This window comes from Oncorhynchus mykiss, chromosome 21 (genome assembly GCF_057628025.1).
Source record: "Oncorhynchus mykiss isolate SJ-2025 chromosome 21, ASM5762802v1, whole genome shotgun sequence".
NCBI classification, from domain to species: Eukaryota; Metazoa; Chordata; class Actinopteri; order Salmoniformes; family Salmonidae; genus Oncorhynchus; species Oncorhynchus mykiss.
Genome location: NC_143042.1, coordinates 28,186,855 through 28,205,484, shown reverse-complemented (window position 1 = coordinate 28,205,484; position 18,630 = coordinate 28,186,855). Strand labels below are relative to the sequence as shown.

Here is an 18,630-nt window from a genome sequence, read left to right as displayed (position 1 = left end):
CTCCCTGAAACACTTCAGCGAGCAGGCCTTTCTAATCGACCTGGCCGGGGTATCCTGGAAGGATATTGACCTCATCCCGTCAGTAGAGGATGCCTGGATATTTTTTTTAAATGCCTTCCTAACCATCTTAAATAAACATGCCCCATTCAAGAAATTTAGAACCAGGAACAGATATAGCCCTTGGTTCTCCCCAGACCTGACTGCCCTTAACCAACACAAAAACATCCTATGGCGTTCTGCATTAGCATCGAACAGCCCCCGTGATATGCAGCTGTTCAGGGAAGCTAGAAACCATTATACACAGGCAGTTAGAAAAGCCAAGGCTAGCTTTTTCAAGCAGAAATTTGCTTCTTGCAACACTAACTCAAAAAAGTTCTGGGACACTGTAAAGTCCATGGAGAATAAGAACACCTCCTCCCAGCTGCCCACTGCACTGAAGATAGGAAACACTGTCACCACTGATAAATCCACCATAATTGAACATTTCAATAAGCATTTTTCTACTGCTGGCCATGCTTTCCACCTGGCTACTCCTACTCCTGTCAACAGCACTGCACCCCCAACAGCAACTCGCCCAAGCCTTCCCCATTTCTCCTTCTCCCAAATCCATTCAGCTGATGTTCTGAAAGAGCTGCAAAATCTGGACCCCTACAAATCAGCCGGGCTAGACAATCTGGACCCTTTCTTTCTAAAATTATCTGCCGAAATTGTTGCCACCCCTATTACTAGCCTGTTCAACCTCTCTTTCGTGTCGTCTGAGATTCCCAAAGATTGGAAAGCAGCTGCGGTCATCCCCGTCTTCAAAGGGGGAGACACTCTTGACCCAAACTGCTACAGACCTATATCTATCCAACCATGCCTTTCTAAGGTCTTCGAAAGCCAAGTCAACAAACAGATTACCGACCATTTCGAATCTCACCATACCTTCTCTGCTATGCAATCTGGTTTCAGAGCTGGTCATGGGTGCACCTCAGCCACGCTCAAGGTCCTAAACTATATCTTAACTGCCATCGATAAGAAACATTACTGTGCAGCCGTATTCATTGATCTGGCCAAGGCTTTCGACTCTGTCAATCACCACATCCTCATCGGCAGACTCAACAGCCTTGGTTTCTCAAATGATTGCCTCGCCTGGTTCACCAACTACTTCTCTGATAGAGTTCAGTGTGTCAAATCGGAGGGTCTGTTGTCCGGACCTCTGGCAGTCTCTATGGGGGTGCCACAGGGTTCAATTCTTGGACCGACTCTCTTCTCTGTATACATCAATGAGGTCGCTCTTGCTGCTGGTGAGTCTCTGATCCACCTCTACGCAGACGACACCATTCTGTATACTTCCGGCCCTTCTTTGGACACTGTGTTAACAACCCTCCAGGCAAGCTTCAATGCCACACAACTCTCCTTCCGTGGCCTCCAATTGCTCTTAAATACAAGTAAAACTAAATGCATGCTCTTCAACCGATCGCTACCTGCACCTACCCGCCTGTCCAACATCACTACTCTGGACGGCTCTGACTTAGAATACGTGGGCAACTACAAATACTTAGGTGTCTGGTTAGACTGTAAACTCTCCTTCCAGACCCATATCAAACATCTCCAATCCAAAGTTAAATCTAGAATTGGCTTCCTATTTCGCAACAAAGCATCCTTCACTCATGCTGCCAAACATACCCTTGTAAAACTGACCATCCTACCAATCCTCGACTTTGGCGATGTCATTTACAAAATAGCCTCCAATACCCTACTCAACAAATTGGATGCAGTCTATCACAGTGCAATCCGTTTTGTCACCAAAGCCCCATATACTACCCGCCATTGCGACCTGTACGCTCTCGTTGGCTGGCCCTCGCTTCATACTCGTCGCCAAACCCACTGGCTCCATGTCATCTACAAGACCCTGCTAGGGAAAGTCCCCCCTTATCTCAGCTCGCTGGTCACCATAGCATCTCCCACCTGTAGCACACGCTCCAGCAGGTATATCTCTCTAGTCACCCCCAAAACCAATTCTTTCTTTGGCCTCCTCTCTTTCCAGTTCTCTGCTGCCAATGACTGGAACGAACTACAAAAATCTCTGAAACTGGAAACACTTATCTCCCTCACTAGCTTTAAGCACCAACTGTCAGAGCAGCTCACAGATTACTGCACCTGTACATAGCCCACCTATAATGTAGCCCAAACAACTACCTCTTTCCCAACTGTATTTAATTTATTTATTTATTTTGCTCCTTTGCACCCCATTATTTTTATTTCTACTTTGCACATTCTTCCATTGCAAAACTACCATTCCAGTGTTTTACTTGCTATATTGTATTTACTTTGCCACCATGGCCACCATGGCCTTTACCTCCCTTCTCACCTCATTTGCTCACATTGTATAAAGACTTGTTTATACTGTATTATTGACTGTATGTTTGTTTTACTCCATGTGTAACTCTGTGTCGTTGTATCTGTCGAACTGCTTTGCTTTATCTTGGCCAGGTCGCAATTGTAAATGAGAACTTGTTCTCAACTTGCCTACCTGGTTAAATAAAGGTAAAATAAAATAAATAAATAAAATACAGTAAGAGCAAAATAATCATAACATTTCCACACTCTAATTGTAGTCTAAGTTTCTCTTAGAATAAAAACATTAGTGTAACAACAGTTTTAGTAAGTAATACTGACGAGTAGTAACAAGTAAGTGTGTTTTTAGAGACACAGTAGTGCCTTGGGAACCAAAAGCATAATCGTGCTCTAACTCCCCCTTGCGCTGGTCTGGAGCAATGAAGTAGTCACGCGGGGTACCGTACTAAACCACAAATTACCTCTAAATCCCACAGCATAATCGCAAAACTTTTAGTTGAGCAACCACTATAGTTGGGTTGTTTTCTTTAAAAATAAAAAAATGCATTGGTTTGTTATGAAAAATAATGCATCCCGATCTGGCGTTGTGTAGACTTACATTTTTCAGCACCTGCTGTGCTCCTGTGGAAGGATTTTGTCCACAGTGGGCTTCACCACCTTCAGAGCATCTCTTACAATCAGTTTGATTGTGTGGGCAAGACATGGATGATGCATCCATTTTAAAATGTTCATGGCTTAGGTTATGTTAGCTGCATTGTCGCTGACACAACAGACCACTTTTCCATCTACTTGTCATTCTCTGGCCACTCTCAACACTTCCTCTGCCAAGTTCTATGAGGTGTGTCTGTCGCTGAACTCAAAGCAGTCCAGAAGACAGCTAGACATTGAAAAATCTTCAATGAGGTGACTTGTAACTGACATGTAAGAAGTGGTTACCCTTGATGTCCAGAAGTCAGTGGTAAGGCAAACTGCAGTAGCTTTTTGAACTATTTTCCACACTGAAGCCTGTGTGATCTCGTACAGTTGTGGAATATGTTATTTTGAAAGGGTTTTCCTGCTTGGAATTGTGTATATTTGGATTTAGACTATTGCTATGATTTCTAAAACCTCCACAATCAAAAATGGCTGGAAATCGGTTGCAATCATTTTAGCCAATACAATATCAATTTGGCCTTGTTTTGCTACAGACCTAGACTTTGGCATACACTGGTCCATAGAAGACTGTGGAGTAGGCCTACTTGACTGAGTGGATACTTCTCCATGTGTGGAGGTGCTGGCTCCACCACTATCACTAGCAGGCCTGCTAGTTTCTCGAAGCGCAGCTACAGCTAGCTTCACAGTTGGGTGCACAGTTTGCATATGCCGTTGTAGGTTGTGCATAGAACAGGCTTGATATGAGATTTTGTTTTGACAAATTCTACACTGGCTCTAACATTGTCTACATTAAACATGCATCCAAATGCTACTGTACTTCCGACTCATTTCACAGCTGTCCTTCCTCTCTCTCCTCGGCTGTAAAGTTGTGTGACTGAGTGAGTTGGCTCGGCCTACCCTCACTCATCTTTGTTTCATTGGTTGACACTGTGTGTCTGATTGACAGGAACAACAGGTGAGTCTGTTCGTCTGAGCAGAGATTCAGAACGAATATCTGTGGGCTTGAGCATTTAGGCCTATATTATTACATTTTTTCATTATTTGAATTAGTTAATTCTATTCTATATTCTTTAAATCTTTTGATTATTCAGAACTTAATTTTTTTATAATTTTATAAATAGATTCAGCTCTTCTGATATGCGAGCTGGCTCCCAACGTTCAACGAGCTGGCTCCCAAGTTTGCGAACGACCCATCAATACTTTTTTGAGGGACTAGTTTTACCATGAAACTCAAGGTTTTCAAGTCTGCAAGTCCTATTATGATGGCTTGCAAAGTGATGTGCAATCTCTATTGGAATTTGGCCAAAGTTCATATCCAACAGTTGGAATGTGTACTCACCCACACCCTGAATTGAAAATGACTGTCGAGACTCATTATAAAGGACTCTACCTAAACCATTTCAATAACGGGTGCAATAAGTCCAAGTAACAGATTGGATTAGTTAGGAAAAGTTGTGTTATTTATATTTGAGTAGCATAAGATCAATGAATCAATGAAAAACAAAAAGAAAGATCCTACAATAGAGCATGCTGGGAAATATGATACTGATGGAGGTGGTTTTGTTTAACACTTATTATTAACACAAATACTGGGGTTCTTTTACACTTAACACTAGAAATGTTACACTGAAAATGCAACACTAGGTAATACTGGCTTATATGCTATGTCGTCAATGGTTCATATTTCAACCTTTGGTTAGTTGACGGGTTCTTGGAGGAACCTTTAATGGTTTAATGTAGCAGCGGGTTCCTGGAGTGGAGGTGAAGCTTAGTCGGGCGTGGCTTTAAGAACTTTTGGGGGGCCACCCGTTGGCATAAATGTCATTCCTGTTCATTTGTTCTGTTGTCATCAAATCTTAAACATTGACAGCTTTGTAGACTTAATGAGGTTAACAGAGGTGTATGAGTTTCTCTAGAACCTATAGAAATATTGGAATAGTTACCCATTTGTAACTATGTAATCAATGATATTAGTATTAGAATATGCAATATGCATCAATACTCAAGGAACATTTTAATTAGCAGTGTGCAAACATACCATGATAAAAAGGAAATACACTTTTGCTGATGGGTGACCAAAAATAACAACATCTGACAGCTACAATATATTATTAGAAAGTTCAAAATTGAAACCCTCCCATCATAAAAAGGTTCAGGTTTGAACCTTTACACCAGATTTCCTAAAGGAAACTTTTTCAACTGGAAAGGTTCCGCCGGTGTAGCAACCCAAACAGTTCTTCCTGGCACCTTTACATCTAAGAGTGTATTATGGGTAGTGCCACGTTCTTACCAACTGAGCAACCAAGGAGCCAATAAGTGAGATTTACATTGTTTTCCATTGCTAGTGCTACACACTTTTGCTCCATATTTAACAAGCACGAATGTATGTATGTAAGTAAATGATTAGCCACCTCAAATAAATGCCACTTCTTTGATGTTTTAGAGCAAGGTTGGACTCACCTCTCGATCTGCAGGGTGACTTTGGAGGGCTCCAAGTTGGGGTTATCCCACTCTATCTGGGGACATTGCATGAAGTAGCAGAGAGTGTAGAGTGCCTCAGGCTCCCAGTGCACCGTGCCGCTCTTCTGGTGAACTGGCATGCCGTTGCTAGGGTTCTTAATGCGCAATGGCTGGAGATGGTGCATGGCCCGTGACACCAAATCACCTACAAGGGGAAAAAAATGGATTTTTGGTTTGTACAGTAGCAGTCAAAAGTTTGGACACCTACTCATTCAAGGGTTTTTCTTAATTTTCACTGTTTTCTACATTGTAGAATAATAGCGAAGACCATCAAACTATGAAATAACACATATGGATTAATGTAGTAACCAAAAAAAAGTGTTAAACAAATCTAAATATATTTTATATTTGAGATTATTCAAATAGCCACCCTTTGCCTTGATGACAGCTTTTCACACTCTTGGCATTCTCTAAACCAGCTTCATGAAGTAGTCACCTTGGATGCATTTCAATTAACAGGTGTGCCTTGTCAAAATTTAATTTGTGGGATTTCATTTCTACTTAATTAATGTGTTTGAGCCAATCAGTTTTGTTGTGACAAGGTAGGGGTGGTATACAGAAGATAGCCCAATTTGGTAAAAGACCAAGTCCATATTATGGCTAGAACAGCTCCTCCTGGAAATGACTGGACCAAAGTGCAGCGTGATGAGCATACATTTCTCTTTATTTTAAATGAATGTCGCCAACAAAACAATGAAACGGCCGTGAAGCTTAACTTGGGCAATCATGCCACTAACAAAGTCAAGTACCCACAAATGCGAAAGAAAAAAGGTTGCCTAAGTATGATTTCCAATCAGAGATAACGATAGACATCTGTCTCTGATTGAGAACCACATCCGGCAAAAAACAAAGAAATACAAAACATGGAAATAAAGAAACTAGAATGCCCACCCTAGTCACACGCTGGCCTATCCAAAATAGAGAATAAAAGCCTATTAATAAAATAATAAAAGCCTCTGACATGTTCAGAGGCGACTGCGTGAAATCAGGCCTTCATGGTCAAATTGCTGCAAAGAAACCACTACTAAAGGACACCAATAAGAAGAAGAGACCTGTTTGGGCCAAGAAACATGAGCAATGGACATTAGACTTGTGAAAATCTATCCTTTGGTCTGAAGAGTCCAAATATGAGGTTTTTGGTACCAACCGCCGTGTCTTTGTGAGACACAGTGTAGGTGAACGGATGATCTCCGGATGTGTGTCCCATCGTAAAGCGTGTGGGGGTGCTTTTCTGGTGACACTGTCTGTGATTTATTTTTAATTCAAGGCAGACTAATCCAGCATGGCTACCACATCATTCTGCAGTGATACGCCATCCCATCTGGTTCGCACTTAGTGGGACTATCATTTGTTTTTCAACAGGACAACGACCCAACACCTCCAGGCTAGAAAGGGCTATTTGACCAAGAAGAAGGGTGATGGAGTGCTGCATCAGATGACCTGGCCTGCACAATCACCCGACCTCAACCCAATTGAGATGTTCTGTGATGAGTTGGACCGCAGAATGAAGGAAAAGTGGCCAACAAGTGCTCTGCATAGTTGGGAACTCCTTCAAGACTGTTGGAAAAGCATTCCAGGTGAAGCTGGATGAGAGAATGCCAAGAATGTGCAAAGGAGAGAATGCCAAGATGGTGCAATGCTGTCATCAAGGCACAGGGTGGCTACTTTGAAGAATCTCAAATATACATTTATATTTTGATTTATTTAACACTTTTTGGTTATTACATGATTCCATGTGTTATTTCATAGTTTTGATGTCTTTACTATTATTCTAGAATGTAGAAATAGTACAAATAAAGAAAAACCCTTGAATGAGTAGGTGTGGTACTGTACAATTGTTTACCTTGAGGACAAAAAAAAAAAGTAATGTATAGTGTATTCACACCGGGTATAAACTTTAAATCCTTTGTCACAGGAAGGCCAAAAAGATAATCAAGGACAACAACCAACCGAGCCACTGCCTGTTCACCCTGCTATCATCCAGAAGGTGAGGTCAGTACAGGTGCATCAAAGCTGTGACCGAGAGACTGAAAAACAGCATCTGTTTCAAGACCATCAGACCGTTAAATAGCCATCACTAGCACAGAGATGCTGCTGCTTACATACGGACTTGAAATCATTGGCCACTTTAAAAAATGCAACACTAGTCACTTTAATAATGTTTACATATCTTGCATCTCATATGTATATACTGTAGTCTATACTATCTGTTGCATCTTAGCCTTTGCCACTCTAAATTGCTCATCCATATATTTATATATTCTTATTACATTCCTTTACTTAGATTTGTGTGTATTAGGTACTTGTTGTGAAATTGTTAGATATTGCTGCACTGTCGGAACTAGAAGCACAATTATTTCGCTACACTCACAATAACATCTGCTAAACATGTATGTGACCAATAAAATGTGATTTGAATAGCTTTATAATACCTGTTTAACTTCTTAAGATATAGTGGGCAGCATTTTCACTTTTGGATAAATAGCGTGCCCAATTTCAACTTCCTGCGACGCATGCCAAGAATATAAGATATGCATATTATTAGTAGGTTTGGATAGCAAACACTGACGTTTCTAAAACTGATTGAATCATGTCTGTGAGTTTATGTAGCAGGCAAAACTCCGAGGACTAACTGTTCAGATTATTTTTTTTTTTTTAGGTCTCTGTCTGTTCATTGACTTCTCATTGGCAAACAATATTTCTTAGGAACTTGTTTGCAGTTCTTACCGCTTCCACTGGATGTCACCAGTCTTTGGAATTTGTTTGAGGTTATTCATTTGTGCAATGAAGAAGTAGGGCCAACTAGGAACTGGGTAACACTGTTGAGAGTTGGCCAAGACTTGAAATGTAGTGTTAGTTTCCTCTCGTCCTCTATTGAAAACAGATAGACCCGTCTTCAATTTGATCGATTATTAACGTTTAAAAATAACTAAAGTGGTATTACAAAAGTAGTTTGAAATAATTTGGCAAAGTTTATAGGCAACTTTTGAAATATTTTGTAGTGACGTTGCGCATTTTGGAAGCTGTTTTTTTCTGGATCAAACGGGCGAAGTAAATTGACATTTTGGATATATATGGACGGAATTAATCGAACAAAAGGACCAATTGTGATGTTTATGGGACATATTGGAGTGCCAACAAAAGAAGCTCGTCAAAGGTAAGGCATGTTTTATATTTTATTTCTGCGTTTTGTGTAGCGCCTGGGGGGTTGAAATATGCTACCCTCTTTGTTTACTGTTGTGCTATCATCAGATAATAGGTTCTTATGCTTTCACCGAAAAGCTTTTTTAAAATCTGACATGTTGGCTGGATTCACAACGAGTGTAGCTTTAATTGAGTATCTTACATGTGTGATTTAATGAAAATGTGATTTTTATATACATGTATTTGAATTTGCCACGCTGCATTTTCCCTGGTTAATCTCAGAACCCAAATCAAATCTTGTGTGCTCTGGCCAGCTACTCAATTCGCTTTCTGGGGGTCGAGGTGTAATATGTACTGAACAAAATCAGCAGACAACTACCATCCCTCTCAAAGTCTCTGCCAAAGCCAAAATGCATGCAATACACTGAATGAAAATATGGAGTTTTCTGACAATGTTTTCAATGCAACTATTTTGCAAGTTGGCAACATTTAATATGCACCACTAGAGAACTTTCCCTGACCCATTTCAATTATCCCTTCCACGAAATCATGATATATCAAAATAATAATTTACATTAAATAAATAAAGGTGAAATAAATAAAAATTGATCCACTCAGATTCAGCAGCAGGGCTGACATACGTTAATCTGTCAAGAGTTACTACTGTATATATAAAATATTGTCTGGTCCACCTATTGCTTGACTCCTAACATCACATTCACTCTACAACACAATAAGATACTATAATTTTCTATGGCACGTGATTCCCTTATAATACAAAAATGCACACACTCCCTTGCTAAAGCCTTCACACACTCCCTCATTCAAGTGCTTTCTCAGTCACACACCTACTCACAATAACATTGCTAATTCACACACACCCACACAACTCCTGACATCTGGTGAAATGCTGTCTCAAAACAACGCTAGTCATTTTAATTGCTTATACTCCAATACTGCAGTGAATTTGGACTGTAATCCTCCAGGAATAGGATAAAGAAATAGGAGTTTTGTACTTCTAATCATGCTAACACATACAGAAACTGTGAAATTCAATCCCTCAAATACATTTCATGAATGTACAGTACCTAATGGAAATATACTTCCAGACATCCAAAAAATGTTGAGCAGTAAGTATTTCTCCCAACATATCGAAACTTCACAAAGGTGTAAAGCATATTGAGGAGGTCATTGGTGATGCATTTTAGAATAATGGGTCTGTATACTTCAGTACAAAAGAGTTGCTAATCATTCCCTCTAACATTTTCAGTGCCCTTAGTGGAGTTTGTTTTCACTTTCTGTTTCTGTTATCTTTTAGGAGTGCAGAAGATGTATGTCTCAGCCACTGTTTTACCTCTATTTAACAAGGCAAGCCAGTTAAGAACAAATTCTTATTTACAATAATGGCCTAGGAACAGTAGGTTAACTGCCTTGTTCAGGGACAGAACAACAGATTTTTACCTTGTCAGCTCTGGGATTTGATCTAGCAATGTACTGTAGGACTCAACATGTTAATTAGGATTGGCCACTCCGAATGGTAATAAGCCACATTATTTAAATGCATTTAAACCATTTAAATAGTAACTGTGACAAATTCAGACATAATTTAGTGTAAAAATTATCCTTCCTTCCTGTTCATTCGTTATGGGTCTTACATGTCGGGCTTGTTTAATTATAGAACCCATGACTTTCAATAAGACAATTTCGAAATTATTAACTACAGCTCATTTTAGGCACTCTGCTTTTATTGGATAATCTTTGACCCCCAACACACACAGATCTGATGTGAGAAATCTGACTAGTTTCTGGCATCAGTATCCAAAATTGCTTTGAGCAAGGCACTTAACTGCTCCGGGGGTGCTGCACTGCTGCTGACCCTACGGCTGACCCTGTATGTGTATAGCCTTGGAGAGTTGGGTTGAAAAGCAAAAGCGGAGAGGCGCAGATATGAGGAGGCAGCACGACGTAGCGGATGGAAGCCTGAGAGGCAGCCCCAAAAATTTCTTGGGGGGGGGCTAACAGGGAGTATGGCTATGCCAGGTAGGAGACCTGGGCAGACTCCCTGTGCTTACCGGGGGGCTAGAGAGACCGGACAGGCACCGTGTTATGCAGTGGTGCGCACGGTGTCTCCAGTGCGGGTGCATAGCCCGGTGCGGTATATTCCAGCTCCGCGTGTCTGCCGGGCTAGATTGAGCGTCAAGCCTAATGCCATGAAGCCGGCTCTACGCAGCTGGTCCCCAGTGCGTCTCCTTGGGCCGGCTTACATGGCACCAGCCTTGCGCTCGGTGTCTCCGGTTCGCCTGCATAGCCCAGTGCGGGCTATTCCACCTCGCCGCACTGGCAGGGCGACCGTGAGCATTCAACCAGGTAAGGTTGGGCAGGCTCGGTGCTCAAGAGTTCCAGTGCGCCTGCACGGTCCGGTTTTTCCAGTACCACCTCCACACCCCAGCCCTCCGGTAGCAGCTCCCCGCACCAGGCTTCCTGTGCGTGTCCTCGGCCCAGTACCACCAGTGCCAGCACCACGCATCAGGCCTACAGTGCGCCTCGCCTGTCCAGCGCTGTCGGAGCCCTCCTCCTCTCCAGCGTTGTCTGAGTCTCCCGCCTGTTTAGCGCTGTTAGAGCCTTCCTTCTCTACAGCGCTGCCGGAGTCTCCCGCCTGTTCAGAACTGCCAGTTTGCAAAGAGCTGCCAGTTAGCATAGAGCTGCCAGTTAGCATAGAGCTGCCAGTTAGCATAGAGCTGCCAGTTAGCATAGAGCTGCCAGTTAGCAAGGAGCTGCCAGTCTGCAAGGAGCTGCCAGTCTGCAAGGAGCTGCCAGTCTGCAAGGAGCTGCCAGTCTGCATAGAGCTGCCAGTCTGCAAGGAGCTGCCAGTCTGCAAGGAGCCGCCAGAGCTGCCTGTCTGCAGGATGCCGCCAAAGCTGCCAGTCTGCAAGGAGCCGCCAGAGCTGCCAGTCTGCAAGGAGCCGCCAGAGCTGCCAGTCTGCAAGGAGCCGCCAGAGCTGCCAGTTAGCATGGAGCAGCCAGGGCCGCCAGTCAGCATGGAGCAGCCAGGGCCGCCAGTCAGCATGGAGCAGCCAGGGCCGCCAGTCAGCATGGAGCAGCCAGTCAGCATGGAGCAGCCAGAGCAGCCAGTCAGCATGGAGCAGCCAGAGCTGCCAGTCAGCATGGAGCAGCCAGTCAGCATGGAGCAGCCAGGGCCGCCAGTCAGCATGGAGCAGCCAGGGCCGCCAGTCAGCATGGAGCAGCCAGGGCCGCCAGTCAGCATGGAGCAGCCAGTCAGCATGGAGCAGCCAGTCAGCATGGAGCAGCCAGTCAGCATGGAGCAGCCAGAGCTGCCAGTCAGCATGGAGCAGCCAGTCAGCATGGAGCAGCCAGAGCTGCCAGTCAGCATGGAGCAGCCAGTCAGCATGGAGCAGCCAGAGCTGCCAGTCATCATGGAGCAGCCAGTCAGCATGGAGCAGTCAGAGCTGCCAGTCGACCAGACTCTTCCAGATCTGCCAGTCGACCAGACTCTTCCAGATCTGCCAGTCGACCAGACTCTTCCAGATCTGCCAGTCGACCAGACTCTTCCAGATCTGCCAGTCGACCAGAATCTTCCAGATCTGCCAGTCGACCAGAATCTTCCAGATCTGCCAGTCGACCAGAATCTTCCAGATCTGCCAGTCGACCAGACTCTTCCAGATCTGCCAGTCGACCAGACTCTTCCAGATCTGCCAGTCGACCAGACTCTTCCAGATCTGCCAGTCGACCAGACTCTTCCAGATCTGCCAGTCGACCAGACTCTTCCAGATCTGCCAGTCGACCAGACTCTTCCAGATCCGCCAGTCGACCAGACTCTTCCAGATCCGCGCAGATATGAGGAGGCGCAGATATGAGGAGGCAGCACGACGTAGCGGATGGAAGCCTGAGAGGCAGCCCCAAAAATTTCTTGGGGGGGGGCTAACAGGGAGTATGGCTATGCCAGGTAGGAGACCTGGGCAGACTCCCTGTGCTTACCGGGGGGCTAGAGAGACAGGCACCGTGTTATGCAGTGGTGCGCACGGTGTCTCCAGTGCGGGTGCATAGCCCGGTGCGGTATATTCCAGCTCCGCGTGTCTGCCGGGCTAGATTGAGCGTCAAGCCTAATGCCATGAAGCCGGCTCTACGCAGCTGGTCCCCAGTGCGTCTCCTTGGGCCGGCTTACATGGCACCAGCCTTGCGCTCGGTGTCTCCGGTTCGCCTGCATAGCCCAGTGCGGGCTATTCCACCTCGCCGCACTGGCAGGGCGACCGTGAGCATTCAACCAGGTAAGGTTGGGCAGGCTCGGTGCTCAAGAGCTCCAGTGCGCCTGCACGGTCCGGTTTTTCCAGTACCACCTCCACACCCCAGCCCTCCGGTAGCAGCTCCCCGCACCAGGCTTCCTGTGCGTGTCCTCGGCCCAGTACCACCAGTGCCAGCACCACGCATCAGGCCTACAGTGCGCCTCGCCTGTCCAGCGCTGTCGGAGCCCTCCTCCTCTCCAGCGTTGTCTGAGTCTCCCGCCTGTTTAGCGCTGTTAGAGCCTTCCTTCTCTACAGCGCTGCCGGAGTCTCCCGCCTGTTCAGAACTGCCAGTTTGCAAAGAGCTGCCAGTTAGCATAGAGCTGCCAGTTAGCATAGAGCTGCCAGTTAGCATAGAGCTGCCAGTTAGCATAGAGCTGCCAGTTAGCAAGGAGCTGCCAGTCTGCAAGGAGCTGCCAGTCTGCAAGGAGCTGCCAGTCTGCAAGGAGCTGCCAGTCTGCATAGAGCTGCCAGTCTGCAAGGAGCTGCCAGTCTGCAAGGAGCCGCCAGAGCTGCCTGTCTGCAGGATGCCGCCAAAGCTGCCAGTCTGCAAGGAGCCGCCAGAGCTGCCAGTCTGCAAGGAGCCGCCAGAGCTGCCAGTCTGCAAGGAGCCGCCAGAGCTGCCAGTTAGCATGGAGCAGCCAGGGCCGCCAGTCAGCATGGAGCAGCCAGGGCCGCCAGTCAGCATGGAGCAGCCAGGGCCGCCAGTCAGCATGGAGCAGCCAGTCAGCATGGAGCAGCCAGAGCAGCCAGTCAGCATGGAGCAGCCAGAGCTGCCAGTCAGCATGGAGCAGCCAGTCAGCATGGAGCAGCCAGGGCCGCCAGTCAGCATGGAGCAGCCAGGGCCGCCAGTCAGCATGGAGCAGCCAGGGCCGCCAGTCAGCATGGAGCAGCCAGTCAGCATGGAGCAGCCAGTCAGCATGGAGCAGCCAGTCAGCATGGAGCAGCCAGAGCTGCCAGTCAGCATGGAGCAGCCAGTCAGCATGGAGCAGCCAGAGCTGCCAGTCAGCATGGAGCAGCCAGTCAGCATGGAGCAGCCAGAGCTGCCAGTCATCATGGAGCAGCCAGTCAGCATGGAGCAGTCAGAGCTGCCAGTCGACCAGACTCTTCCAGATCTGCCAGTCGACCAGACTCTTCCAGATCTGCCAGTCGACCAGACTCTTCCAGATCTGCCAGTCGACCAGACTCTTCCAGATCTGCCAGTCGACCAGAATCTTCCAGATCTGCCAGTCGACCAGAATCTTCCAGATCTGCCAGTCGACCAGAATCTTCCAGATCTGCCAGTCGACCAGACTCTTCCAGATCTGCCAGTCGACCAGACTCTTCCAGATCTGCCAGTCGACCAGACTCTTCCAGATCTGCCAGTCGACCAGACTCTTCCAGATCTGCCAGTCGACCAGACTCTTCCAGATCTGCCAGTCGACCAGACTCTTCCAGATCTGCCAGTCGACCAGACTCTTCCAGATCCGCCAGTCGACCAGACTCTTCCAGATCCGCCAGTCGACCAGACTCTTCCGGATCCGCCAGTCGACCAGACTCTTCCGGATCCGCCAGTCGACCAGACTCTTCCGGAACCGCCAGCCGACCAGACTCTTCCGGAACCGCCGGCCAGCCAGGATCTGCCGGATCCAACCACCTGCCTGAGCTTCCTCTCAGTGCTGAGCTTCCTCTCAGTGCTGAGCTTCCTCTCAGTGCTGAGCTACCCATCAGTCCCGAGCTACCTCTGTCCCGAGCTGCCCCTCTGTCCCGAGCGGTCTTTAAGGAGGGTAACCTATCTAGGGACGCTAAGGAGGTGGACTAAAACTGTTATGGAGTGGGGTCCACGTCCAGCGCCAGAGCCGCCACCGCGGACAGATGCCCACCCACACCCTCCCCCATAGGTTTAAGTTGTGCGTCCGGAGTCCGCACCTTGGAGGGGGGGTACTGTCACGTTCTGACCATCGTTCGTGTGTGTTTTCCTTGTTTTAGTGTTGGTCAGGACGTGAACTGGGTGGGCATTCTATGTTGGATGTCTTGTTTGTCTATTTCTATGTCTGGCCTGATATGGTTCTCAATCAGAGGCAGGTGTTAGTCATTGTCTCTGATTGGGAACCATATTTAGGTAGCCTGGGTTTCACTGTGTGTTTGTGGGTGTTCCTGTCTATGTGTTTTTCACCAGATAGGCTGTTTTAGGTTTTCGTTACGTTCATCACGTTCTTTATTTTGTAGTGTTTGCATTGATTCGTGTTTTACGTTTGTTTCATTAAAACATGGATCGCAATCTACACGCTGCATTTTGGTCCGACTCTCCTTCTCATAAAGAAAACCGTTACATATACACTATAAATATGCCCAAAACATGTCCCTATACACATAAAACAAAAACATACCCCAATTGTCAATAGTTAACTATACTGAACAAAAATATAAATGCAACATGCAACAATTTCCACAAATGTATTGAGTTAGTTCATATAAGGAAAAAAGTCAATTGAAATAAATGAAATAGGCCCGAATCTATCAATTTCACATGACTGGGCAGGGGCGCAGCCATGGATGGGCCTAGGAGGGCATAGGCTCACCCACTGGCGAGCCAGGCCCACCCACTGGGGAGCCGTGACCTGCAAGTAAGAATGAGTTTTTCCCCATCAAAGGGCATTACAGACATAAATACTCCTCAGTTTCATCAGCTGTCTGGGTGACTGGTCTCAGACGATGGCGCAGGTTAAGATGCCGGATGTGGAGGTCCTGGGCTGGCGTGGTTACACGTGGTCTGCAGTTGTGAGTCCGGTTGGATGTACTACCAACTTTTCTAAAATGACGTTGGAGGCGGCTTATGGTAGAGAAATGAACTTTCAATTATCTGGCAACAGCTCTGGTGGACATTCCTGCATTCACCATGCCAATTACACGCTCCCTCAACTTGAGATATGTGGCAGAATTTTGTGTAGTGGCTTTTTATTGTCCCCAGCACTAGGTGCACCTGTGTAATGAGCATGCTGTTCAATCAGCTTCTTAGTATGCCACAACTGTCAGGTGGATGAATTGTCTTGGCAAAGGAGAAATGCTAACTAACAGTTTGTAAACAAATTTCGGCACAACATTTGAGAGAAATAAGCTTTTTGTGCGTATGGAAAATTTCTGCATCTTTTATTTCAGCCTATGAAACATTGGACCAACACTTTACATGTTGCATTTATATTTTTGTTCAGAATATATCTATTTGAAATACGACAGAGAGAAGACAAAGGGTCAGAGGTTAGAGGTGGGGTTCAGCCTTTCAAGTCAACGGTAAACACCGTCAGGCCTGTGACCCTTGCATTAAACGCCCACCACACGACTCATAAACAGGTGTTGGAACAGCTGTAATAAATTAGTTCCCGGAAAGGGTATGTCGTGGAGTTATGGATCCCTCCCATTAGAGAGAGGGAGAGGAACGACAAAGGTCTTGATTAATGGTAGTCTACTGCAATGGTAGTAAAATCACACTTACTGAGCTCTGCAATGCTTCCCACACGGGTAGCTAGTAGGGACTGTTCCAGGTTGCGGAGTTCAGCCTGATTGTTGGCATTGCCCTTGCCACCCTTCCCAGAGCCCTGCTGGTTCCGGTGCAGGGTCAGATTGTCCGGCAAGCTCAGCACACCTGGTGAGGGCACATGACAGAGGTTAGAGGTCAGGGGTGAGTACACAAAAAAAGGTATTGAATTGTTATTTGTCAGGGGTGACAGTTCTTTACTGCTGTGATGGTTGTGCAGAAAAATACTGTTCTTTCCCTCTCCACCATGACATGAAATGCTACACTGTTAAAAAGTTCCTGTAATTTTACAGTACACTACAGGCTACTGGTTGCAGTGAAAGTACGGTAAACAACAAGTTCCAGAATTTTGAGTATTTGTGCCAACCATCAGTCGAAATATTGTACCAGTTTAAGTGGTAGATGGTTATGTTGTCAAAGGTTCAGCAGCTCTTTGAACACGGAGTTCTACAATCTTTGTAAGAGCATGTGTATTTGTAGAGAGCTGCACTGGAAGAGCTGCACTGGGCGAGAAGACCAATTGCTATGCCTTGTAGCTACAGGAGAAGAAAGAGCCACAGGAAAGGTTGGATCACATGATGGGAGGGAGAAAGATCAAACCAGACTGTGTGATTAACTATAAATCACAATATGGTGGCAGTGGATAAGGCAGCCATGCACTCGGAAAACCACCAAGTCGTATAAGAAGATATTTTTCCATCTGATCGACACTGCTGTCCTCAATGGCCACATAGTTCCCTGACAGCTAAAAAGTGAGATGATTACTGAACACAGGTTTATGTTTTTGGACATAAAGTTCACATACAAATCAAATATAGTTCCAGTATGCAATTATACTGACAATCTCACCCAAATCCCCACTCCTTCATCCTCAAGGGTTAGGGTTAGCCTAATGCTAAATACGTCAAATTCTAGCCATGACCAGGGCAGCTTCAAAGTATACAACACAAGACAATACTTTTTTGATGCCATTAGCATTGTTTTACAGGACTCATGAAAATATGTAGCTACATAAGCACAATTGAGTATAACGCCATAAAGGGTATGAAATCATTGCATCACGTGTCTGCGGTCATGAAGGGATATACACAGAATACATTATGCTCCACACGTAAAAATGGTGTTACAGTAGAAATTACACATCATGATACAGGCACTTGCTTTGATAGGAACTTTCAGAGCTATTAGTAAGCTATTAGCTGCTCCCAATGCAGCAGCTACTCTTCCTTGGTTCCAAACACATTATGGCACTACATTACGTCTGTCGTCTGAGATTCCCAAAGATTGGAAAGCAGCTGCGGTCATCCCCCTCTTCAAAGGGGGGGACACTCTTGACCCAAACTGCTACAGACCTATGTCTATCCTACCATGCCTTTCTAAGGTCTTTGAAAGCCAAGTCAACAAACAGATTACCGACCATTTCGAATCTCACCATACCTTCTCTGCTATGCAATCTGGTTTCAGAGCTGGTCATGGGTGCACCTCAGCCACGCTCAAGGTCCTAAACGATATCTTAACCGCCATCGATAGGAAACATTACTGTGCAGCCGTATTCATTGATCTGGCCAAGGCTTTCGACTCTGTCAATCACCACATCCTCATCGGCAGACTCGACAGCCTTGGTTTCTCAAATGATTGTCTCGCCTGGTGTGGGAGCAAATATAACACATAGACAAATGCATAAGATGTATAGAATAGCTGAACACTAAAAACAGACTACATGAAGGGAAGGTGACACATAGGTACCAGGATAGCTGGACATACCAAGGCCAGAGGGATATACAAAAGGAGGGGGTCAGTCAAATGACTAACTGATGACCAATAGACATAGTTCGCATATTTTTAGGACGTAGAGATGCAGAAGGAATGACAGAGAAGACACACAGTCTATTGATCCGAGATAAAGACACACATTGAGCTAAGTGCAGGGACAAAGCAAGCCTATAGCATAGAGGAATATGTAGTATTTTTAGTATAGCTGAGCACACTAAAATCAGAGGAGACACTTAGTCTCCTGATCCCAGATAACACACAAACAAAAGAATGCATTTAGCTAAGTGCAGGAACAAAGCAAGGGTCTTGTCATCATTAGGATCTAATGGAAAGCAGATGTGGGCGTTGTTGAGCTGGACAAGCAGGATGCACAGATTGGAATGTAAC

General features: G+C 45.6%; 1 protein-coding gene across 3 annotated transcripts in view; it reads right to left on the bottom strand.

Moving 5' to 3' along the window:
* The window catches only part of LOC110500296 (ankyrin repeat- and BTB/POZ domain-containing protein 3-A), a 206,469-nt gene that overhangs the window by 97,990 nt on the left and 89,849 nt on the right, over positions 1 to 18,630 (bottom strand). For all 3 annotated transcript variants that reach the window (XM_021577600.3, XM_090214343.1, XM_090214344.1), the window contains exons 2-3: positions 16,429 to 16,578; positions 5,455 to 5,659 (exon numbers count right to left, since the gene is read on the bottom strand). In XM_021577600.3, coding sequence (XP_021433275.3) covers positions 5,455 to 5,659; positions 16,429 to 16,578 — 355 coding nt within the window. The remainder of the gene's footprint in view (positions 1 to 5,454; positions 5,660 to 16,428; positions 16,579 to 18,630) is intronic.